Consider the following 27,467-nt stretch of genomic DNA (forward strand, 5'->3'; position numbering starts at 1 on the left):
GCACAAACTCAAATTGAATTCAGCTCTTATTACGGCCCTTACAGAAACACTATAACACTTCTGCTATTTTCTACTAGTCTAAAAATCATCCCTGGTGTTGCCGCGTCCTCCTCCCACAGTGGGCCTTGAATGCCTCTTACTGATTACCCAGGCAGAACTCTTGCACTACAGGGCCAGATGAGGACTCCTTGTGTTTATGGGGATGTGGTTATCTTCATCTCTGGACAAATTGGCTGGCAGGGAGAAATTTTTATCATCTTGTTACGTTCCTCCCCAGCTCCGTTCTGCTCGCTCTAAGGTCACACCGCGCCGTGACACTCCCCCCAGTCATCTGAGCAAAGCAAAGGTGCCATTTTAATGAGCAAGATATACTCCCCGGCAACGGCGTCGGAGCGCTAAGAAATATTAGGTGGACACATTTGGCTGCGGGATTTAGACTAAAACGGCGAACTATGGGTGAGAGTAGCAAGGTTTCAAAAACATTTTAGATGGAGGAGTTCTACAGGATGTTATTATAATAATGTACTGTCTGGGAATGGCATGAGCGGTGAGGGTTTTAGAGTCTTTAAAATGGTATAAATTGGGATTATTTTTTGGTTAAAGGCCATATATTACGCAAATTTGACTCTTGTGAGCTTTGAGCCATGTTAGAAAGCTGTCACCTCATCAAAAACATGCCTAGAATTGCATGTTATTTGGTTCTTTTTTCAGACCAAGAGATTGCTTTCATACTTGACAGTTTGGACTGCTCACAGAGTGGTCATGTGATGTTGCTGTGATGTGTCTGGTCAACTGATTTATTCAGGTTTAGGAGCTGTCTTCCTACAACTCTGAGTTAGACCGCTAGTGAGCAGCCGAAACTGTCAGGTATGAAAACAAACTCTTAAAAAATAACCTAATAACATAAATTAATGGAAGACCAAATGATCTTCACTGGACTCTGTCTGGAGTTGAATTTTGTTTCATTCACACATGCTTAAGTAATCCTGAATTATAAATTTATCTACATCTCCAAAACTCAAAATACTCTGTTCCACCTTGTGATGTCATGTAGTGGTAGTTATCAGCTACCTCTTTGCTCACCAAACCAAATCCTCTTTAAATCTGCTGCCGGGACACGTCACAGTAACATCACGTGACCACTCTAAGGAAGAGCGCTAGTGAGCAGTCGAAACTGTCAGATATGAAAACAAACTCTTGGTCTTTTTGCTTTTGTTCAGTAGAGATTGGCAGTTCCAGAGCTGAAGGTGTATAGAATTTAAAAACACAGTGGCACACTTCCTTTATTACCATGTGACATCACAAGGTGGAACACAGTGTTTTCTGTTTGAGAGAAGAAGCATAAATATTCAGGATTTGTGTGTTAAACATGTGTGAATGAAACAAAACACAACTCCAGGTATGTTTTTGATGAGGAAACAACATCAGAAAACAGTGTAATACAGACCCTTTGAAATTTGGTTCTAAATAATATTTACCAGATCAGATTAGAGAGCTTTTGGAGCCATTTGTTAATGTAAGTTTGTGGTAATTTTATGTTAAAAGAGAGCTAATTAGTCCTAATTATATAGAATTATACAATAGTTACATAAAACTGACTCTTTAATGATGATTTCTGAAAATCTGATGAACTTTTGTTTTATTTATAGTTTTTAATCAATGCATCTTCAACCCCTTTGGTTGTTTTTACTGTACTGTGTCATAACCTGGCTCTAAGCTATATATAAACACCAAACCACAGATGGCAATTAAATTTGAATATATTTAGCAGATTAAAATGAAGATGAGATATGAACATGTACGTGTGTGTGTGTGAGATAGTATTAATCATAAATAATTAACTAGATAAATGTTAGAAAGTTATTTTTAAAAATCTGACATTTCCAACCATTTATTACACCAGTTTGAATTCATTTCAATGGTTCAGCGCTTAATTCTCACTGCAATAATTTCCATGTTTCTATGTAAAACTGTTAAACTTGCAGCACAAAAGCTTAATTACTATTATTGCTTAGTAGCTAGTTATTATTTTCAACCAGAAAGCACAGAAGGCCACAGTTTCTACCATCAAAATCAAAGGCACAGAAACATTCCTGCAGGGCAAATATTTCAAAACGCAGGGAGATGATCATGATTCGCTTTGTAGCTTTATCAAGGCTGAATTCCCTTCTGTTGATGTCTAATACCGCGAACAGGCTCAAAACGCTCAGAAATAATTAATTACATTGTTTCATCCACTTCGGCTTCGCTTCGTGCAGGTCTGTGCCTACTTATTCAAAACAGCAATTAGGCGAGGGGATAAAGACTTTACAACTAGTATTCTCAAGTATCATCAACCAGAATGAAACCATCAGTCACAAGCTGCCAGTCTCATAATCTTATCTGGGTGCTTTATTTTCCGAGTCTCCTTGAACGCACCTGCCCTGGTCCCCGATGGAGCTTCCACGTTTTGTTTACAGAGGGGGCAACACAAGCAGGTGCGCCTCTCATTTGTCTATTCCTCTGGCGACGCCACTTACCACCAGGGGGCCCCGTGAGGAGGAAACGTTGCACAATTTCCCTAATCAATGAAAGTCCCTCAAAGGTGCACGTGAGCTCGCTGTGAATGCCGGTGTTTAGGTAAGGCCACAGATGTTGGCGCGTTATCGGGGTTTGTCATGTAAAGTGGTGCAGCGTTGGGAGCGAAATACAGCGGAGTGGAGCAGATGGGGTTAATCGTTTACAGTTTTAAGGTTGATTCAAAGCATTTAGTTAACATTGCGATCCACTTTCTCTTTTGAGACTAAGTACATTGAAATTCTCCGCGTTTCTCATGTTGTGTTAAGCTATGTTGTAACCACTGTGCACAGATGTTCAAGGCCTGAAGATAGTAATAAATCTGCCGGTATAGTCGATTGGAATTTTCAACAAAATCATTGAAATTTTGCAGGCGGAGAAGAAAGTCCTGAAACTTTTAATTAGGTAAAAGTGACATGGCTAAAAATGTACTCAATTTGTACTTCTGTCAAATTGTACTTAAGTAAAAGTAGAAACTATACATCATAAATAATGCTAGTCTCATTTTAGATCCATTAAAATTCTGAATTTGATTTGTTTTGAAGTACAATCTGAGTATACTCTGACTAGTAACACAATATATTTCAAAAAGAAGCACAATACTTTTGGTTGTAGTCAAATAAAGATGTGGCAGAATGTAAATAAAATACTACCCAATCTTGGGATGTGTTTTGTTTTTGCTAAAATAAGTAAATCAGCTGTTGTCAGAAAAAAGTAAGTTTAAAAAATATCAAAAGACTATAAGCTAAAGCTAAGTGATACAGCTACACATAAGAAAAGAAATGTAAAATGCCTGTATAATGTACTAGTTCATATGTGCATATGTCAAACACATTCATGATATAAATAAATCCTGTATCTAACACTTGCTTCACTGTACTTCTGATGACAACAGAATTTCTTTCTCTGAGTATTAACAGTTAGCCTGATTCATCAGCCAGTTTCACTTTGTGGAAACCGTCTGACCATAGGATTCGTTCACTCGACGGTAGGCGGGTACTTTTTAGAATTTAACCAATCTCTGCTATTGGTCATGACGTATGTAATGCGCCGGAATGTTCAATGGTGTCCAAGTAATTGCCAGCACAACAGCAAACAAAGTAGAGTGAAAATCCTTGGTCTCGGGAATCGTTTCCAACACAGAATGTTTGGCTTCATCGACATTCATCTCAACCACTTTGTTTACTGTTGTGCTGTACCACAAAAGGGACCCAGACAGGCACTTGAGTATGACGTCATGGCCTCACAGCTCGCTGATTGGCCAGTGTGTGGTCTACAACTTCCGGGATTCTTGCAAACTGTCTAGTGTATTACGATTCCTGACCAAGTCGCTGGAGAGAAATGAAATTAAGGGGAAGCACTAGGTGGTGCCTGGCTAATTAACAGTGGCTTTACACTCAAAATGTCATTAATAAAAAAGCGACCACATTTTGGTGTGTATGTGAACAAGGTCAATAAAGTTGAATATAATCTTTTGGAAAGATTTTGTCTTCTTTTAACTTCTTATTAAAATTCTGTCAGAACACATGTACGAGTTCTTGCAGCGACATCCAAAGTAGCCATAGAAAATACACTGACAACAGCAAGCATACATATGTTATACAATGCTTACATTTTCCTCCAGATGCAAGACACTGACAGCCAATTCAGACAAAGCCCATCTTAGCTTTGACCTTGTCCTCTGCAGGTCAGGTTTGGAGTGTGATTGGAGGGTAATATGTCAACTGATAACACAGGGGTCTAGAAGGAGCAGAATCTGTCCTTTATGTAATACTGCCATTGTGTCCTTATGTGTACACTGTGAATAATTACCGATCGCATTTCTCTGGTCTACAGGAAGAATGTGTTGTCGATACGAACACAAAAGGCATTATGACATAACCAGGAAAGGTTTCAGATCTGTAATTTGATGGCAAGAAACACTCAAGGACAACAGAGTTCTATGTTTAAATATGCATTATGTAACATCTCTGGTAGGGGGTGAGCTATGTGCTTGTCTCCATGGAGATGTTATTGCTTTGCCTGGAATGTTCCACAGTATTTCAGTCAACTGAGACAAGCAGGTGACACAACCAGGCAAAGTTACATGTCGATTCTGTGGAGAAGTGATCCCGCTCAGAGCAAGAATTCATGTTTTTCAAGATATTTTTGAACAATAAAAACATTTGTTATTGAATAAATGCATACTGTGGAACATTAATTAATAATACTAATAATATCCATGGTGACAAGCAGGTGACAAACCAGTAGGGTGTGCAAAAATATCGAAAAATCAATATATCAAATTGTTTAATGTGATGATACAGAATTGATATCATGGGCTGTTGTATCTATATATCAGCAAGAGTATTTTTTGTATATTTTACAAATTATTTTGTTACAGCAGTACAGTTTTGTTGCTTGTTTAGAGGAAGGAAACTCGTTTATGTGACACATTTGAGGTATTCACAGTTCAGCCACGATTTAGCCTTTATTTTTTATTGAACTGTTTCGAATCGATTTGAAATATATCGTATCGAATTGAAAGTGTACTGTATCAAGACATGCATCGTATCGACAACTTCTTAATGATAACCAGCCCTACAAACCAGTGAGAATTATTTTGCATTCTCCAGAAATGAAATATCAAAACTAAACTTCTGTCACCAACAATATGTAAAACAGGACGATTCTGTCAAAGTCAAATTTGAAATGAAAAATAATTAATGCAACTACAAATCTGTAACAGTTTTTATAAATAATGTTTTTGCAGTGCCCTTGTCAACACATGCAACCAGTAACTGACATATTCCAGATGTTTTGTTGACAACCACCATAACATGAAAATTGTGCCTCTTTGCTCCCAGTGAGTCTCGCACAGGAAGCTGGTTGCTCATTGGCAAATACGTAGCCAAACATACATCGCATTAGCATGTGATTTGCACAAACATGCGACTATACATAGCAGCGATCCCATCTTGACAAGCCTCGGGGGGATCAGTGCTGAATGTTTGCCGCAAAACATCTGGCAGAAATGCAGCTTTATAAAAAAATATGTATACAAAAAATATGCAAAATTATTGACTTAAAGAGAGAGTATTATGCATAGCTGTTTTTTTTTTTTTTTAGCCTTCTACTATGCTATAATGTCCTCTCAACAACAACATGCCTGAAGGGGATTTCAATGTCATTCATGCATGTTTCAGTAATTTAGTGATCTCTCCCAGGCCCTATTCGAACTCTCCTTACAGTTATCTCCAAGATTCTGTCCAGCGTTCATCCATGCTCACACACAGCAATTCTCCATAAAGTAAAGGGGTCAGGCGTATGTTGCCACAGCTCTGTGTTCCCTCATTTCTAAGATTTTTCTCAAAATCAAGTCATTTTTATTTTTAGACCACATTTAAAGGGATGATTCATAGTATTTCAACCTAGGGTCCTTTGCTCCATGACCTCTACATTTCATCTATATGGGTATAGGTTGGGTGTGACGACCAAATTCGAAACAAATTGGGATAAAATCTGATGCAAATTGATGATAAAGGAAATCTGGGAACATAGTGCCTAATTTTGAAAACAAAACAAAAACTTAGAAATGAGGGAATGTAAGGTTGTGGAAACAGAGGCACGCTCCCCTCCATAAATACACAAAAGCATGAAACAACTGTCAACTGTTCACAACAACTTGATAAACATGGTGCAATATGCAGTAGTTTCAATAGCGGGATGCACGCTCATTGTGTTGTGATAGCGCTCTGAAGGGGGTGTAACTTAACCAAATGAAATGAAATGAAAATGAAACTTATAAAACATGTTAATTTGTGTTGTTTTCATTGAATATGGCATAAGTAAAAGGTAAAAGGTGATCTAAATATGTTAGCAGTGAAAAACACATAAAAGTAAAATAATTACGGTTTTGCATCTACGTCACAGAAGCATGTGACCTGTTGTTCACGCCGACATACTGGAGGTCAAACTAACTAGCTGGAGCAATGTGTAGTATTTGTGTGCAATAAAATAAGAAGGACGTGCTGTGTGGTCTTCACTTTCGCCAGCAGGGAATCCCACCTGTCCTGGTCCTTGGAATCTCCCCCTCAATTTCCACCGCCCGGATAGCTACGGTTCTGATTTTGACCCTCCCATTCTACTTACCCTGGCTGTTATCAGGAACAGATGCGATGGCTTGGTGATCACCAAAGATCTCACGCATCCCACTACAAAATATTTATAAGCCTCTAACCCCTTGTAACTTCTCAGTTCTTGGTTGGTGTAGGACGATGTAGAATGAATTAAGTAGTTATAAATATCTGGATATTGGAGTTTTACGGATCTATTCCACAACCCAGGAGGACGACTTTAGCATTATATCTTTCTAACAAGCTGGCAATTTTTTACAGTTTTATATTGTTTGTGCTCTTTATTATATTGTAGTAACTGAACCCTGACCAACCTTGACCTCCAGTATGGCTGCGAAAACATTAAGTGCTGTGACAAATCCTTAATGCAGCGTTTGTTCATCATGTATTGGCTCTAGAAAGTGTAGTTATTAAGCATTGTACCATTATGGCATAACAAAACGGTGTATTGAGAACTAGCTGAGGGGAGCAGAAGGTTTTAAATTAGGCCATGTATATATTATTCAATGGGGGAAGCCGTAACATGCTATGCACACTTAGCAGCTAAAGCTTGATATAATGAGGTCACTTTTGGGGCAATCACGGTTCTAGGTTTTTCCTGATCCACTTGAAAACTCAAAAGCGCTGCTGGTGCATTGTGGGTGATTGAGATGCTTGAGACGAAGCATGCACACGATGGAGAAGTTGACATGCACTGAGTTTGGCTATGAGAGAGGATGAGGGGGATGGTGGTGAATATTAAGGTAAAAATGCCCAGTACCTGAACATAATATCGACAAGAGCGCTCTCTTTTCTGCAGCTGTAACCCAGAAAGAGAGAGAGTGGAAATTAGCAAATACTTACAAATATCCGGCAGTTTTGAAATATGCATTCAAAATAAGGAGAATTTAAATGAGTTTAAAGTCACAGTGCTGTGTGTTTCAATGACAATAGTGAGAGTTCGTTAGTTCGAAGGAGCAAAAATGAAAAAACATGTAAGGCTTACTAGGGGTGTAACAATAACCAAAATAACATGATACTGTATTGTCAGAGTTCTCACAATAATATCGTGGACCATCACAATACATCAAATTACAAGTCTCTTTGCTTAAATTAAAAGTTACGGTGCAGCAATAGCTAAAAAAAAAGACAGAGGGAACTACATAGTCCATGATCCTTTGCTCTGTTTTGGCGCAAACTTGAACAAATAACAGTTCTAAGCACTTTTACATCTTAGTTCTTCGGATTAAGTCTTGTCAAGGCATTTTAAAAGGAAAAAGCAACATATTAGCAGTTTTGTTAGCAATAAATATCATACCGTGAGATGTACATCGTGAAAATATCGTACAGAGAGATTTGGATATCGTTACATTCCTGATCGTGAGCCTCCCCACCATATCGTGAGCTTTCCCACGATATCGCAATAAATATCGTACCGGGCAGCTCAAACTGTGACGATATCGTATCGTGAGACTTGGATATCGTTACACCCCTACGTTTTACTAGATGACCACAAACATTTTTCACATTTTCACACACAATATTTTACAAAGTAAGTATTGAAATTATTAGAACTTTCAACATTGGTATATTTAGCCAAAGAATGAAAGAAAGAAGTGCTGTAGCCTTTTATTTTTGGTCTATTTGCACAGTTTTGAATTGAAAAGAGTTAAGATAAATTTTAATAGTTATTTACCAAGATTTTTGATTCCTATTTGCCTATTTTAATCCCCCTGCTGTTCTTGAACTTATGTTTCAACCCTTGGAATTTTCCCACTGTTGCACAAATAAAGCTTCTCTTATTTTATCCAAAATTAGGACTCACCCTGGAAAAAGCCTGGACTAGACAAGGACTAACAAGGACAAGGTTCTGTGGAGGCAAACCTTGATCAAGCCAAGATAAATTAGTTTCATTGTTGGATTGTTTTTTGGAGAGTTTTTTTGGACATTGTGTTTAATTTTTCCATTTAAGACATCCATAGTAAAAGCTTGGCTCCTTCCTTCCTTCCTGAATCCATGTGAGGTAGAAGTGAAAAAGATATTATTACACCTTTGAATGAAATTACCTTTTAGTTTAATCCTTTTTAATCCCCTTTATACTGTTCAGATCAGTATAACTAAACTGGCGACTACAGCAGTTGCCTATGACTTGGGTTTTATGAGCCTGTGTTTTCGAGTGGTATTATAAAGTCGAGTTGCTCCACATTGTCAATTTGCACACAGCGTTCCCTTCCGAGTCCTATTGGCTATCTTTACAGCGGCCTCTCCAATGGGGAAAACTGCCACTAAAATCTCAATGGGGACATCTGTGTCGCCGCGGCAACAAAATAAAAAAATACAGCAGAGAGGGGCCATTTCAGAACAGGTGCTGGTCTCCCGCTACAAGTGACGTGCTCCAAAGATTTAATGACAGATTTGAAGATTTTCACAAGTGTTTGCTTTTCTTCACAAATGGATGCTAAAAAAACTATTATTTTAGCTGTAACTTGGTGTTCTGTGGAGCTTAGCAGCCGCTTCCAAATTCCCATTAATTTTGTTTATAGACTTTTCAAAAATTGTACAGAAAAGAAAACATTTTGTATCCCAGACAGAGGCTTTCCAAATATGAGGTAATGGACCATAACGAGAGACAATTTCAGCTAATGAAAATATTGATAAGGTTAAAAGTATTCATAAATCTGAGGTTTATAGAGTTCCCAAAATAGATTTTAAAGAAATCTAATTATTAGTTGTATTATGGCCCACATAGCTGATTAGTCCCCATCAAGCTTTCAAATTCTTAATACTTAATTTTGGGGAAAATTAAAGGACATTTTAATTAAAGGCTTTTTGCTGTTAATCACTCTAACAGCATTTCTCATTTTTCATCATTCTGAACTCCACGGACAGCGAAACAGATAAAGATAACTAATAATGAATTTATATTTTTATGAAAACTAAATAAAATAAGCGTAATATATATTATATTTTATTATTTAATTTGATAGCTGATATAGAACCAATGTTAAAGCTCTTATATTACACAAAATATACTCTTGTGAGTTGCAAGTCATGTTAAAATGTTGTTACCTCCTAAAATACTGTACATACCTGGAGTTGTGTTTGGTTTCATTCGCACGTGTTTGAGTAACCCTTTTTTATTTTTCTGTGTACTTCTCCAAAGCTCAAAATGCTCAGTTCCACTTTGTGACATCATGAAGTGGTAGTTTTCAAGTTAACAGCTACAATTTTACCTTTTGTTTCAGTAGAGACTGACAACTCCAGAGCTGAAATTATCCAAATGATTCTAGTGAAGGTGTGTGGAGCTTAAAAACACAGTGGAACACTTCCTGTATCACCACATGACATCACAAGTTGGAGTGTTTTCAGTTTGCGAGAACAACAACAGCCTAAATATGCAGGATTTGTGTGTTAAACATGTGTGACTGAAACAAAACACAACTCCACGTATGTTTCTGATGAGGAAATAACATTATAACTCAGAAAATAGTGTAATACTGGCAATTTAAAACAATAGATTAAACAAGCTATCACATTATAGTGCAGCATAGGCTCAGGTTTGGTGTGCTGTGGACCACATGCAAATGGAAGACCAAATTTAATATGACAGCTCTGGGCCAAGTGGCAGGATCATTAAAAATTACCGAGTGCTCGAGTAGGCCTCATTCACAACACAGCTCCACCGTGTTCCCTATTATTTTGTGTGAGAATATTCTAGCCTCACCTTGTTGAGACTGCGGGCAGCGCTGTCTTTGCCTCCTGGAGTGAGGTTTCTGAGCTGAACATCGAGTAGATCCACCAGCTGAACCATGGCTTTCACTGTGTAGGTGATGTCTCCAGCCTGAAGATTGGATTTGGTTTGCTCCGCCAACTCTCGGGCAATGACGGCTGCGGTCTCTCCGGCTTTTATCTGAAATACAAATGCAGAAATACATCATTTAAATGTTGTATTTTGTATCTTGTGTTTCATGTAGTTGTGTATAAAGAATAAAGTCATAATTAAAGCGGCTGAAGATCTACAATAGAGCAGAGAGAAGAAAAAATACAAGAATATAAATGAAAAAAAAACTTAAAGGTGAATTATGTAACTTTTCTGGTGGGTGGAGTCAGTCACCTCCTTTTTATGGCGATTCTAATATTTTTGCAAGCAATTCTCCACATTATTCAATTAATTTATTACAAGTTACAGCTTACAAATGCCTTTAAAACGTGCATTTTTGCAGTGAATGGGCTTGCCTCAGCATAGATCTAGCCTGTCATCACCTGCTTGTCTCCATGGAGATAAAGTTGCATGATCAGAAAAGATACCTAGCGCACCTTAAAAATCCAATATAATAATGAATAGGACATGGTTACAAGGGATGCAACGATATTCGATATAATATCTAATACTGGTGTCACGATTCGATACATTTTGATATCTGAAAGGAGAACAGTTGTCACAGCGTCCTTCTCAGATGCAACAAGAAAACATCTCCCTAAGGACATACAGCTGAAATATTCTAACAGAGGTTGATTTTATCTTTCAGTCAATTTTTATTTTACGTTGACAGACCCAGGAATGACAAAGATAGCTTTTGGCTTTACATCGGCTTTAATCAAATGAGCTCATATGTACCTGCGACGTGACTCACAATATACACAATCTTTTTCTGAGATTCTATCCTCAGAAAATGGTCCGTTGAGACATTTCTATGTAATATACCATAGTGTTAGTGCCCAGAAACAGGATGGGAGAGTGCAGTGTGGCACAGACTGTAGCTCAGGACTCAAGAGGAAAAGAAATCACCAAAGAGGGAAAGTCTGATAGTGTAGCTCCCCTACCACTCTAGATTAAGAGTAGACTGGCTATATTATAAAATATAAAATAGCCTGAGAAAGCTCTGTCCTTATTTTCACTGAATAAAAATGCTGAACTGTAAATCATTGAACCAAATGAACTAAAACACTTCACATATAAACTTTACATTATTTGTGCTGTAATGCAGTGTATGTAATGCATGTAATGTTTCATTAACATCATAGCATTATTATATTATACTCATTAGCAGAAAAAAATTACTCTATTTTCCGGGCTATAGGGCGAGCTCATAAGCCTCCAACCCCATCAAAAAACGACTGCGCGCCCCACAATCCAGAGCACCCAATACACGAATCCACTCAGGTGTCCCAGCACGACTTCAGTAAACTACAAAGCCGCACCACCCGCAGCCACACTCATCACTCCACGCGGACGAGGAACGGAACGGAGGAACGAACCGAAAAAACGAGTGTAACGTGCCACTTCTAGACACAACTGAACAACTGAGTCAATGCGAACACGCCAACAACCCAGTGGTCCCAGACAGCACCCTCCCTACACGCCACAGCTGAACAAAGCCCAGAGTCACTGTGAACGCGCCAAACAAAGTCCCACTGACCCATCCAACTCTTGTGTTTCTTTTAAAGTCCGGTGCTGTTTATTTGTGAAAAAAGTTCGAAAATAGACCATTTGATGATAGTGCGCCTTATAATTCAGAGCGCCCTATGATGCGGAAAATACGGTACATGCGTCTTAAAACGTAAAGGAATCGAATCGATATTGTGACCCATGTATCAAGGTATGAATCGAATTGTGGGCAAACCATACTGTTGCATCCCTACATTGTTACAGGGTTACCATAACAATAATAGCCCAGGCCGTCATGTGATTTCTGATCTTTGTATATCAATATTTATGCTCCAAAATACCCAAACAGATTCCAAAACTACAGAACACATTTAACGTGAGGATTTCTCCCATGGGTGCTAGTTCTGCGCTGAATTAATGAGTTACTATTAAGACTGTACAATGGGGCCAATATTGTATCCTGGAGCAATTATGAAATCAACTGTTGAAGAAGTGTTCCCAAGAGTGTAACTAACACCTTTATGAAACTAATGGGGACTATTACATGTTGCACAGATAATAATGCACGTGTCTTCTATTACTTGAATTGTTTTGTGGTTTTAAATATATATATATGTACATGTGCCGCTGTCTGAAACTGAACTGCACATTATTAGACAACTTTGACAACTTCCTTGACAAATCATTCTATTTCTAGTATTGTAGAAGTTTAGAAGAGACGACAAAGATGAAAAATTTTATTGAAAGTGAGAAAACCTTGTTCTTTTTCCACAACATTTTATTTCATTGCCTGCTTTCTGTAACTTTAACAAACTTTCACAATAGTAGCTGCAGTTTTTAGCCTAATTTGAGCTTCACTACTGCTTACGGTGAACTGAAGATTACAAGGAGTGGAAAGTGGTTGCCTCATCACAGATCTGGCTTGCTTATTTCCATGGAGACAGATAAATTTAAAGCCATACTGTGGAAGATACCTCAGAGCATCAATAGCATCTCCTTAGCTGGCAGATCTTTGCACGGTGCACGTTTAAATGAGCCTTTTCTATACAAGCACATAGAACACATGTTGGCTCTATGTGTCGGCGTGTAGGTGTAAATAGCCTGCTTTTTTCTTTCTCTTTGCTACATGGTGTCACTTCTTCTTTTCTTTCTCTCTCCTCTGTTCCTCCCTGCACCTCACCTCCTCATTTTGTCAAAGCTAACCATCTGCTAATGAAGCATGCAACGTCCAGGACAATGTCTCTACGTTTAACCAGGTGCCAGATGGGCTTTACACCGCGCTGGCAGGTTGGTCTTCATTAAAAGTCTCCCTGCCTCCATAGCGACAGCAGCTAGTTTGATTAGTTAGGAAAATAAAGAGATTGATAATACTTGTTAAAAATACATTAGATCATTTGTTCATCAGGACGTGTTTAGCCATAATTTAAAAAAAGAAAATCAATCTAGTGAGTCTATCAAGTGTGACTTTCACTTCTTGCTTGCGAAAAGATTGCAATTGTTTGTCACCTTATGATGAGATGAAAAGTTAGTTAAGGCACTAACTTTTCAAATGTTAGTGCCTGAAAGAGACAAAATTTCAAAGGGGATCCAAACTAGTCAAATGTGCATATGACGTATATGTATTAATATTGCTACATAGGCAAAACAACAGGTTCATTCCACCTCAATTCACCCCCCAAAATTGCAATTTGAACCCTCACATTGTCCATTTGCAAAGAAAATTAGTGTATGGGTGCTGAGATATCGCAATTTAATTTTTTCACTTTTTTGCGAGAATTTCAAATTGCATTTACGCAGCCACTACTGGTCCGATATCAAAAATTAAGGTATCTCTGGAAAGGGGAAATTCTTGTTTAATTATTTTTGTATTTAACTACTTTTGAGGTGAATTACCTTTTGACCTATATTTTGACCTTGAAATTGACAATAAAGGACATGCTCGTCCTCAATGACACCAATCATCAATAGAAAAAATTTTGCCCTATAGGTCTACTATGATACATAAAAAATCTGGAGGTTTTTTTTTTTTTTTTTTCTCCCCACAAATTTACATAGAAGTTGACTGGATTCCTTATGATTTCCCCTTTGCAGAAATACCTTCATTTTTGATATCATTGCTGAGTAAATGCAATTTCAAATTCAGCGACCATGCAAAAGAGTGAAGAAATTAAATTGTGATATCTCGGAAACTGCTAGTCCGATCAAAAGTAAAATAAAAAATTTTGGCTTTTCTGACTATGATTTACCTATTTATCAAGTTTCATCAAAATTTGACAAAGTAGGGTTTAAGTTACTGGGTGAACTGAGGTGGACTGACCCAACACCACAACATCATGTTTGCTCAAACACGAATTCATGTCATTTTGTTTGTATTTGAGACCTATTTTATCATGTGAATAAATATCGTGACAATTACTGAGCTCAAAATTGACCTTTGATCCTTAATTGGCAGTTCCTGTACTCTGCCTTTGTATCACGAGCCAAAAATAAGGAGTCGTGCAAAGACAAAAACCAGTTACAGTGTATGTTTTGTTTGGGATTTAGTTAATATATTTTATTTTAAAATCCAACCTCTTGCCTCCTTTTTGTTGAGACCTTAGTACAGGGTCTTAACACATTAAACAAATACACTTTTGTATTCAATTATACTTAAATTTTCTTTAATATGAAAGTATTCTGTGTATTTATTCATACTGTACACACTATACTGCAAAGTCACTTGTCTGTCAAACTGTTTCACTGTGTAAGTGTTGCCGATCTTGATCAGCACTAAACAGGAAATCCAAAGGTCTTCTATATAATTTCAAACAAACACCATGATGACTCAACGTTGGTGAGGTGTTCTTATAAGGGATGGAATGGATAATGGAGTCAAAGGTCAATTTTAAGCTCAATACTTGTCGCATACAAATATTTCTTCATTATAGTAACTAGTTGTTAGATTTTGGGAGCCCCACCTATTATACTTTTCTCTGGACAAAACAGAAAGTTTGAAATCATTTTTCTCAGTTTCACACTCTGGAGAGTTTAGGTCTTTTGCCTTAAATGTTCCTTGTTTAAAGCTGCTCCATGCAACATTTCTGGCAGTCTATTTGTCTCCATGGAGATGTTACTGCTTTGCCCAGAATGCTCCATAGTGTATTAATAGCAAGCAGGTTACACCAGAAGGTCAAGTTATTGCTCAGATGTGTTCACAGTTTGAAGGCATGTTTTTCAAGGTAATTTTAATTTTTTTTAGCTAGAAGAACATCTGTAATGACATGAATAGTAAATAGGTACATTAAATTCCAGCAAAAAAGCAATTAAATCTCCATGGAGACCAGCAGGATGTGGACAACTTACCAGAAAGCTACATAGTGCCCACTATATTCGACTGATGTTTAATGTTAAGATCATATTTATTATAATGATGTATGAGTAATATGCAGATAATGGGTTCAATTAAGACTGTGCAATTAATCGAATTTTTACTGCAATTTCGATTTGTGTGTCAACAATCTCTAAACTTATATAATCGAGTTGAAATTATTTAAAGCGTAACAAAGGTTATTTTGGGATTTTTTAAATATACATACATATATTTATTTTGTTTTTATATAGAGAGATTGTAGAATGGCTGGATATAAAGTTTATTTTGGATACATTTATGTTTTTCTTTGCCTTATTTCATGTTCAAAATATATTTTATTGACTTTATGTTTTATACATCGCAAAACTGTTCTAAGGTACATGTTTGTAGCCTTAATCTATTTTCAATTTGAAAGTTTTATGTAAATTATCAATAACAAAGTGTTTTTTTTTTAAGAGAGACAGAATAAATGCATTGTGTAACAAAAAAAAAAAAAAGATTGTTTGAATAATCTTGAATAATGATTTCAATATTGACCAAAATAATTGTGATAATGATTTTTTTTTTCCATAATCAACAGCCCTAGGTTCAGTTGAACAACACAGAAATTACCATAAAAACATAATTGCACTGTATTCTGAGAGCGACTAAGTTGCTTCTGGAAAAAACAAACAAACAACCTGACAGACTGTAAAACAAAATGGAGTTTGAAAAAGCGGTTTAACAGCCGGCCCATACGCCACTCCACCAACTTCAGCAAGAACCTCTCTGCGCTCCAACACCATCAACAGTTGCCTGTGGCTTATTGCACCTGATCATTCTGCTCCCACAGTTCGCCGTCCATATCCGCAGACCTCCATTTGTTTAATGAGCCTCGCTTTGTGCTATTGAGTACATCATAAGTGCTCAGGCATTTAAAGGGGAGGGCCCTCTCTATCCCTATAGCCGCATCCACATTTCTGCCTGCTTCTTTTCCAATCTATGCTATTAGAGATTGAAAGGGGCTTTGCATAATGCCGAGCCTGGAGAAGGGGAGATACAATTTGTGCTTAGAGAGCAGCCATATTGGACTGAAAAGACTGGAAATAGTTTCATTGGTAGCCACAGAGGAATGTAAAATGTGATATTGGTTTTCAGTGACACCCTCCCTCCCGTTCTCACGTACAAAATATATGCAGATTATTGAGTGGATTAATGAACAGGGGATTTATTCGCAAATCAGTTCGGAGTCAATTCCTGTGTTCTTATTTAATGATATTGGCGGACTAATAACAACGGTTAAAGGTGTACGCCGCCACCTACTGTTTTGGAGAATCTAATATCACATTTTTAGCTCAGTGTCACATTTTATTGATTAATGGAACTGCATGTAAGATTTTGAGTTTCAGTTTCACAAATCTGACTCACCAATGCCCCAAAATATGAGATTTTCCATTTAAACATAGCTTTTATATTACAATCATGAGTCAGTGCTAGTGCTGAGTATGATCTGTTTATATACTGAGAATGAGAAAAAGCTCTCGTCTATCTCCTCTATCTGCAGGTTAAAAGGTCCATGTTACGCTATTTTCTGATCTACTTTATGTTATAATGACGTTTCCTCATCAAAAACATACTCAGAGTTGTGTTTTGTTTCATTCACAAATGTTTAACACACAAACCTTGCATATTTAATCTCAGTTCTTCTCTCAAACAGAAAACACTCAACCTTGTGATGTCATGTGGAATATAAATGACAGGAAGTGCTCCACTGTGTTTTTAAATTCCATACACTTTCACTAGAATCATTTGGATGATTTCAGCTCTGGAAATGCCCTACACCCGCGTGACCCGACGCAAAACAGTGTGGTGCGGGACACATTTTGAAAGCTCATTGCGAGCGTGGGACGGAGCGGGACAGCTGAGAGGATAAACTGCAGTCCCTCAAACTAAATATAGTGTAAAGTAAAATATACAAATGATTAATGTATGCCTATCTTACATAATTTATGCTGGATATTTTATTTGGCATGAATAAAAATATGCAGACGTGGTGTAACCTTGCACACATTTTAGACAATTCCTTTCCGCTTCTCTGTGTTTGATAGAGCTTAAGAAAGTGAACATCCCCATCCTGCTGGACTTGCGGGCAGGACAAAATATGGCAGATGCAGGCTGGAGTGGAACTGAAAATTACAATTCTTTGTGGGAGCAGGCGAAAGCAGAACTGCACAATGCGGGTGCGAGTGGGATTGAAAATTCTGTCCCGTGCAGACCTCTATTGCCAATCTCTACTGAATCTCTACCAAACTAAAAGGATTACTGTTAACGTGAAAACTACCACTATATGACATCACAGTGGAAGAAAGTATTTTGAGCTTTGGAGATGCAGACAACCTAATAAAACAGGATTGTTCAAACATGAAATGGGTGGAAAAAAATAATAAAACTAAAACACAACTCCTTGCAAATTTTTGATTTACAATATTATAAATTATATTGTGTAATAGGCTCTACTCTATTCACGCTTACGTCACAAACTAGGAAGACGTTTGGAAACATGCGATAACAACTTCCAGTGTAGTTACCGACACTGGGCTCGCCTAACATGGACTATTATTAGTATTAAAACAGACTGTGATAAAAAAAAATGAAGTAAATGTGATCAGCAGTAAAATGAAGACTGCATATGTATGTGCCGTTTGGAATCATCTTGAATTTGGCGCCTCGTCTCTTCTAAAAGCATGTACGCAGTGCTTTCGGAGTTGTGTGTCAGTGGGGAAATTCTTAAAATTGAGGTATGGTTGTAATTGCTGATTAGCTGAACATAACGGAACACTACAATAACATGAAGATGAAGAAAAAACTGGGCCTGGGAAGTTGTAATCGCATCTTTCCAAACGTCTTCCTGGTTTGTGATGTAAGCGTGAATAGAGCCTATACAGGACCTTTAAGGCACTGGTAACTGCCATACATAAAAAAAAACAAATAAAAATAAGAGTGCAGGCAACATAAAGTTCATTTAAGGAGGTATTACAAACAGTTCAACTCCAGTTTTTCATAACCCACTTCCTTAAAAGATCAAAAATATTCCCAATACTTGCGTTCTCATCTCTAACTGTGAAACATGCAGTATTGCGATGGTTACCTTTTGGTTGATTTGGTTGACCCAGGGGGAGGTGCAGTTGCTCAGGTCCGGTCCTTGTGGGTCCCAGTATCCTTCTGGACCTTGGCATAAATAAGACGCCACACCTGGAAAAGAAAAGCATTGCAGTCTTACGTCACATAATAATAACTGAACTAATGGATGCTTGCCTGGTTTTATTGTTTAAAAATAAAACATCTTCATTAAAGACCTTGTCAGACAAAGTGCCTATAGAGCCATTAAAAGTCAGACAGTGCAAGAGAGTGAGAGGAGAGAGAGACGCACACTCGCAGATGTGCGGAATAGAAAATAGCCAAATAGGTGCCAATTAAGACGACCATAGCTGGATTCATCTCAAAAGGTCAAATAAGGCTGGCTGAGAAAGTGTCACATCTTCACACAGAGCACGACTTTATACTTTGATATCAGGGTATACAAAAAAAAATCTGATGTTATTTAAGCGCTATTCGAGTCAGGGATTGAGAACAACACTTTTTGCTTTTGACTTTCTTTCAAAAGTACACCCTATTCATAAGTTTCAGCTGTTGTTATATGGTGCCGTTTTGAGGACAGCTGACTATTCAAAAGTTTGTTAAAGAACTCATATTATGCCATTTTCTGATCTGATGTTATAAGGTTGTTTCCTTGTCCAAAACAAACACGGAGTTGTGTTTTCTTTCATTCACGCAAGTTTAACACACAAATCCTGCACATTTAGACTGCGTTCTTCTCTCAAACTGAAAACATTTCATTCCACTTTGTGATGTCATATGGTAATACAGGAAGTGCCGACTGTGTTATTAAACTTTCAGGTCTGGAATTGCCAATCTTTACTAAACAAAAGGCATCTACATTATTAACTTGAAAACTACTTCTTCATGACATCACAAGGTGGAGCAGAGCATTCTCAGCTTGGAGATGTAGACAGACTAATAATAAATGATTACTCAAACATGTGTGAATGTAATAAAACACTTCTCTCGGTATGTTTTAAAGGGACAGCCTGGAATTTTGGACATAGGACCTCATTTCCTAGTGAGACAGAGTGTTGGAGACGTGTGGAGACACTTCTTAAATTATTCCATTCAGTCCTTGTATTTGCAGAGGTCGCTGGTGCTAGGCTAGCGCATGTCAATGGCCATAGTTATCCTGCCACTAAAAACAGTCTTACCCACTCCACAAAACACCCGAAGCAAATCTATTCTTATGCCAGACTGTTGATGTGAATGTCTGTGTTGATAGAATAATGTCTGGAATAAAACTAACCTTGTGTGACATGAATTTCGCATGTTGAGGGACTATTTTCTCAGCAACAGCGGAATTTTACTTTGCCGTTAAGATAGGTGCTAGGTGATATCAGTTCACTGCTGCCAAGCTTTCTATCAGGAAGTACAACTCGCTGCTGCTGCTGCTGCTCAGACAAATATTTCAAATGCAAGGTTGGTTTTATTTCTAAAATTATTCTATCAACAAAGACATTCACATCAACAGTCTGGCGTAATAATATATTTGTTTCGGGTGCTTTGTGGAGTGGCAGGCTAACTATGGCCATTGACATGCACTAGCCTAGCACCAACGACCTCTGCAAATACAAGGACTGGATGAAATATTTTTAAAAAGTGTTTACACACATCTCCAACACTCTGGCTTACGAGGAAATGAGGTCCTATGTCCAAAAATCCATACTGTTCCTTTAAGGTTGGAAAAACATTCTAACAAGGTTTAAAGCTTTACAGGACCTTTAAATGCTGTGGCAACGCTCCTAACTTAACAGCATTCAGGACATTCTGCATATAATATTGTGTTTCAGCTGGTAAATTAATGAATACATGTTATTGACAAATGATGTTTCACAGTTTGATTTTCTGTTGGTTAAATAAACACTATTGTTTAGCCCTGTGAGGCAACAGCTATTGTGATTATGAGCTCTACAAATATAAACTGAATTCAATATTGGTTCGTATGTTGTAAGATCGTACATGCTGGGAATAGTTCAGAAAACCCTCTTATAATAAGAATATGTTTAAAAAGGGACTATTTACTGCACTATAATGTAGTATAACCTATACTAAATAACAAGTTCACCTTACATTGACGGACTGGCAACTATATTTTCAGAGCTGCCAAACAAACTGACTTTAAATTGCCCTTCCTTGTACTTAAAGGTACGCTGAGTGTTAGCGGGCAAGACAGCTAACATTAGCAGATATAAATTTTGATTGACACATAATTTCCTTCCTGCAGTACACCACGGACAGCCTTACGTTTGATGGGTTTATAAGATAAGGGACTTTATTGCTGGGTGAAGGAGAGAGAGAGAGAGGATGGAGGTGGATTTTCAAAGTGGCATGGAGCAAAAATGGCGTCCGTGTCAGTGTCGTCTGAAGAGCTGTGCGTCTTTGAAGAGCGGGCGGAGGAGGTGGGGTTGCCTGGCTCTTATCTGGCACATATGATGGCTGTTACTGAGGTCTCTATGGGTTTGTGCTAGTGTAACCCGTTAATGAAGTGTGTGTGTATGCATATGTGCGTGTGTGTGTGTGTGAACCCTAAATGAAAAGGAGAAGACGACTTTGAGTTTGCACTGCGGGATCTGGATGAGGGTGACTCCACTGATGCAAAAATCATGAAAGAGAATCTGCTAAGTTCCTAAACTACACTTTTAATTTGTCCTTTGAATGCCATAATGATGTTACTAACCGTATTCATAGATAACAAAAAGCATGAAATGTGGGTTAAACATAAAATTAAATTATCATAAAATTCAGAATATATTTAAACATGTTGCATCATCTCTCTCCAAATGTGTTTAAAAAGTATTGAAGTAGAAAGATTTTAATCTGATTGCTAAAGCCAATGTAGAACTAACTTTACATTGTTTGGAGTTATAAATTGTTGATACTAATTGTGCATAATATACTCAAAGTTTTTCTTTCAGTTGTGAATACATTAAATTCCTCAAAGAGAAACTCCACTACACTTTTAATTTATGCTAAATTCTCATTTGAAGGCCAAGCTGCTGCTACGAAATGTATGCATCAATAAGAAAGACTAACAAGTGTTGTATCATCTTTGGGAATCTAAAATATATATTTAAAATGCTTTGAAGTAATAAGAATTTTAATCTAATTGCTTAAGATAAAACAAAACTGCCATATTCCTCGACATTTATTACGGCTACAGTTAAAAGACAGAATAACAATAGAATATGCTTCTCTGAATGTAAAATGTGAGTAAATTAATTCATCAGTATTATCCTTTGCATACTTTTCTGTTACTTTTTGTTACTACATGCAAAATAAAACAATAGAAAAAGTCTCACAATTTTGTGGGATGTCACAGTATATTGAATCACAGGTTCCTCTTCTTAAATACATTGTTTTACAGTAGCAACAGCTTATAAACATCGAGAACTACATATCCCATGATTCATTTCAGTGCAGACAACTTGGAGAGATATGTTTTTTACTTGAATTCTTGGGATTATGACAGTAATAATTCACACCAAGATCTTTTCAAGGTGTTTTTAAAAGCAAAAAAGTGTCCTATCTACAATTCAATTAGCCTCTCCAAACTATCGCAATAAATATCGCACTGTGATAATATTGTACCGAGAGATTTGGATATCGTTACTTCCCTACAAAACAAGGTTAAGGGATGCTTGTTGTTGTCATTGCCTTAATGCAGATACACCCTACATGTCTTCTGTATAAAGATTAAGATATTTTGCCTGGGTCATTTAAAGGTGCACTGTTACTTTTCTGCGTGGAAATCATATTGCTTTGTCTCAAATATTCCACAGTATGGCATTAAACTGACCTATTTTGCACTAATTTAAATACAGTCGTTTTTATTGCAGTGAAAAACATGCATTCTTGTTGTGAGTGGGATCACCTCTCCATAGATTTGACATGTAAATCGGCCTCGTAGCATTACCTGCTTGTGTCCATGGAGATAATGTATACGATACTGCGTATGTGTTAAGTGTCATACTGCGATTCCAGGTAAAGCAATAAGATCTCCATGGAGACATCAGACAAACCTTCCACCAGCACTGTTGAATATTACATTTGTCTACATGTTGATTAAATATAATAAACTATGTGTACTTTATTACTTTCACAATTCAAAGGGATTCTATAAGAGGTTCAGCACTTATATACAAAGTAAAGGCGCCACCGCAGTGATACTAATACAAATGTCTTTACCCGCTAATTAATTACACCAATTGAATCCTCCGAGACGAGGCATAAATAAGGCTGTGTGTCGTGCTAGTTACCACGTGCCATGTGGATGTAATGCAGGGCTATCTTTAGCTTTAACAGCATCAGGGAGTCGGGAGAGAAGCAAAGAAAGCTATGCTGCAGGAAATAAAAACATCAAGAAAAGGTACAAGGATTTAAAGTGGAACTGCTCAGATGAAAATGAGAGAGAAATTTGAGACAACATGTATTCACTCAAGCACTGGTAATTCAATATACTACTGCACTTTGAAATAAATGTCAAGATAATTCAATCTCATTAAAGTTCAATAATTTACTATTTTCATTATAACTGCATTATAAATACTGGAAAAAAATAAAAAAAATAATATAGTGTGTAAAAAACTACTACTACGACTTCCACTAATACAAATACTACTATTACAAGAATTTACAACTATTATTTTTTACGTATGTGTCTTACAAAAAGGCAATTGTTGTAAGTGGTCCAACAAATTGGCCTCATAATTAAATGTATTAATTGTATTTAATAATTATTCTTTATTATTATGGTGAACAATAAGGTTTAAAAAAGAACTGAAAGTAGATACCTGTTTGAAAATGTCTCTATACTGAAGAAATGACAGAAATAAACTTTTAATGAATAGTTTTTGAAAGGCCTTGATCCATTTGTAGTTTAAAGATCTCATAAATATACAGTCTAAGTTATGTATATTTTGTCTTATTACCCTGGTATCAAAATCTGTATTGAGTATGAAGTCTTTCTTTAGTTTCAAAATCAACAGTGAATTTTTAAAGCACAGTACCTATAGTCCCAGGAGGGCAGGGCATCTTTGCCACCAGCCCCTGTTTGGTCTTGGGCCAGGAGACGTCCATCATGACCATGGGGCTGCAGGACTCCGCTCTCATGTTGGGCAGGTTGGACGAAGCCGGGAGCCTCTCATCTTCCTCCGTATCCAGACCCTCCACCACCGTCTGCACTGGAGCCACTGGGGTAGATGTGGTTCGGGCCCAATAGGGTACCGGGGTGGTGGTGGTGGTGGGGGTCTTGGCGGTGCTTGTTCTGGTCGTGGTTGTAGTCATGGTAACGGTGTTGGGGCGGACGGTGGTGCGGCTGGTGGTGGTGGTGGTGTCCATGTAAACCATAATAGAGGAGGAGGTCTCTGCAAATGAGACAGGACAGAGTTTATGTCAGTGTCAACTTATGAATCTGACACTGTCATTCACAAAAGCAGATTTTTAAGATCATTTTGAACTGGAAATGTTCAAAAAAGAATTCATTCAGAATACTTCAAAATGCAATACTGAATTCTTTCACTATGAATAAAAAGGGCAAGTTGACAGCACACTACTACAAGTAGATTATATTAGATGAGATTTTACTGTACAAAATGAAACAAAATTTCAATGGAGCAAAGAAGCAGCAGTGTCTAAAACGAGTCCTACTGTGACTAAGTCTTCACTTGACAAAAAAGGTTTCAGTCATTTAGAAATATTTTCTATCACCATTTTTTTTGACCCAAAACAATTCCACATCAGGGACAGCAATAGGGTAATTAATTATACTACCAGTCAAATGTTTGGATACACATTATATTTACTACTTTCAACATTTTATATACTTTTTTTATATTTTATGTTCAAATCCTCGAAGTAGCCACTCTTTGCTTTGTTAAAAGAGTTGCAAACCCTTGGCCTTCTCTCAATGAGCTTCTTGATGAAGTTTCATGAAATAATTTTCTTTTCACTGGTCTGTCTTGTAAGGGTCAAGAAATGTCCAAAGTGCAAAACCAGGGTTCAAAGCAAAGAGTGGCTATTTTTTATCATCTAAGAATGTTGAGTTTTTTAAGTTTAAGTTTTTTTTGTTTTTGTTTTTTTTTATGCTACATTCCATATGTGTCCATTCATAGTTTTGATGCCTTCAGTGAGAATCTTCAACGTAAACAACAAACACAGAAACAAAAAAGAAAAGTGTGTCTAAACTAGGGGTGTAACAATAACCAAAATATCGGGATATCGTATCGTCAAAAGTCTCTAAATAATATCGTGGACCATCACAATATATCGAATCACAAGTTTCTTTGCTTAAATTCATTGTTATGGTGCAGCAATAGCTTAAAAAAACAGAGGGAACTACATTGACCATGATCCTTTGCTCCGTTTTGGTGCAAACTACATGAAGACATGAAAGTTCTAAGCACTTTCAAGTCTTAGTTCTTTGGATTAAGTCTTGTCAAGGCATTTTAAGAGGAAAGTTGCATATTCACAATTTTGTTAGCCTCCACAAAATATTGCAATAATTACTGTAAAGTGAGGTGTATATCGTGACAATATCGTACAGTGAGATTTGGATTTCGTTACATCCCTAAGTCTAAACTTTTGACTGGTAGTGCATATGTCAATCAATTATTTTTGTCAAAGCAGATGAGACGTACATAACAGTATATAACACAACAATTAAAAACATATTTTAAGATCTAACAAAAACTATATATTGAGGATGGATCTTTCAGTCTGTAGATGACTGGATGTGGCAGGTGTGACTTTGCATCATATTCACAGTGTAGTAGTTGTGGAGCCCCACTGGCACAATAGCAAACACACACAGAGTCCCCCGCTGAGCTTTCTAAAAGTAACTGTTGACATGGGCCAGTCTCACTTATGCTCAATAACTGTGTTGGGGGCACATGTTCTTTCTATGTCAACCATCAATTCCTTATGTGTGAGCCGTCCCTGTGGGGGGCGCTGTAGGAGGTGTCAGCTGATGCTCCCCTCTGAGACACGGGCAGCAGAACACATTCGCTCACTTTGTATGAGTGAGCAGCGGATGTAGTATTAGAAAGTACAGTCCATTTTAAGTATGGATCGATTTGTACTTTTTCTTGTTTGGGGTTAGTTTGGACCCAGTTTAGTCTTGATCAAGAGTGGGCAATGATTTTTTTCTGTGGGGCCACATGAGGAAAAGCAGTAAATGGCATTGTTTTGACGAGCTGGTAAGACTGGTAAGAGTTTGTTATAACTAAGCAATTAGGGATGTAACAATAGCTGAAATATCGTGATATTATATCGCCAAGTTCTCACAATAATATGGTGGATCATCACAATATATTGACAGACACCCACAAACAATGATCCTTTGCTCCATTTCAGTGCAGACTACAAGAAGAAATAACAGTTTTAAGCGCCTTTAAAGGGCCCATCTCATGCAAATTGAACTCACATTGTATCTTATGCACATATACGAGCACAATTTGGGTTTTGGAACATCCATTACACACTAGTTATGAAATCTTTCTGATTTCTTGGAGACAGTCACAGACCAGGTACTATGAAAGGCCGACTATTGCTCATCCGCCCACCCGTCCTGAGAAAGCACAGGCTCCGCCCTCCAAACATGACGTAGACTTTGAGTGAGCCGCCCTTCCTCCACCCGTCTCAGGGAGGGAGGGGGAGACAGGCGTCATATGGGAGGGTGGCAGAAATACGCTGCAATTTAAAAAAACACTTTGGCTACATATACAAGGCCCACACATCACTCTTAGAAGGTAGAAAGCTCTGAAAAGTTGATTTTGCATAAGATGGGCCCTTTAATTCAAATTACGCCATAATTTCTACTATGAACAGTTTTACTATAGTGAGGTTTAAGGTTTATATTTGCCCCGGGTATACCAGCAGCAGTATCTCTATAATGTATTGCCTCACCATTTCCATAATCATAGAAAAGTAGTATTATGACCCCTACCCACAATGCCACGGGAAGGCAATTTGATCGTCATTGTCTGCTTATTGTAAAGATACAATCAGAGTGACAGAAGTGACGAATGGCCCCTGCCTCTAAATGACAGGAGAGTAAAACTAAATTTAATGAGGGTCGATTTTAGGTTGGCAGCTATAATGGATGTCACGCATCAAGAGCGCTCAGATAACAGCCATAACCTGCGAGAGACCACTTTGCTAATTTTTGTTTAGCCCGATCTCCCTCTATGCTAAATGCAAAACCATAAGTCACCCCATTCCCATTGAGATTTGAGTAAAACAATCCAAATTACTATCAGTGGTTGATGCATTTAAGAGCTAACAGCAGCCAGGAACAGCTAAGGTTGATTAAATGGGTTGCCATCACAGCGAGAGTCGAAGGTTGATTGAGCGTTTGTTTTCTCGAGCAAAGAAAAGAATTTATTGTGTGTTTTAGGATCCACAGGTGTTTTTGGCTTATCCCGTGGTAGCACTCATCAGCAGTACAACTAGCTCATTGGTCATAACTTACCAAGCTAAATCACACAGTTTCGGGTTTAATTAAGAGATTACGAAGGGATTTGTTTAGCGGATTAAGTAAGTAGTCCAATAGCTCCAAAACAAAGCTGGTTAGAGAGACCTTAACCGATGATTTTACTACAAGCCCCATATGACTGACAGGCAAAGGGCCATGTTACGCTATTTTCTAATCTATTTTATAATATTTCCTCTTCACTTCAGAGCTTAGATTGCCAACTTTAGAGAATAATTGGAATGAAATGGCTTCATTTTGTTATAATTTTGTCCCCAACTATATCAGGTTGGTGATCAAAATTAGGGATGCACAGACATGCTACAGGTATCGGATATTCCTGCTGATATTGAAAATTGTTGATGGATCGGTTCCAAGATATTGGTTCAGTTTATATGTCATTTTCATTTAGAAATTGTAATCTGTAATAAGACACTTTATTGGTCAATGTTGGCGCAGAACACTAGC

At 37.5% G+C, this 27,467-nt stretch overlaps 1 protein-coding gene across 1 annotated transcript in view; it reads right to left on the reverse strand.

Annotated features, from left to right (window-relative positions):
• Positions 1 to 27,467, reverse strand: part of LOC110159331 (adhesion G protein-coupled receptor L3-like) — a 400,279-nt gene that overhangs the window by 96,341 nt on the left and 276,471 nt on the right. The window contains exons 8-10 of the mRNA XM_055156115.1: positions 23,539 to 23,895; positions 18,516 to 18,619; positions 10,375 to 10,560 (exon numbers count right to left, since the gene is read on the reverse strand). Coding sequence (XP_055012090.1) covers positions 10,375 to 10,560; positions 18,516 to 18,619; positions 23,539 to 23,895 — 647 coding nt within the window. The remainder of the gene's footprint in view (positions 1 to 10,374; positions 10,561 to 18,515; positions 18,620 to 23,538; positions 23,896 to 27,467) is intronic.

The sequence above is a fragment of the Boleophthalmus pectinirostris genome, unplaced genomic scaffold, assembly GCF_026225935.1.
Source record: "Boleophthalmus pectinirostris isolate CB_2022bp ecotype Guang Dong unplaced genomic scaffold, ASM2622593v1 HiC_scaffold_20, whole genome shotgun sequence".
NCBI classification, from domain to species: Eukaryota; Metazoa; Chordata; class Actinopteri; order Gobiiformes; family Gobiidae; genus Boleophthalmus; species Boleophthalmus pectinirostris.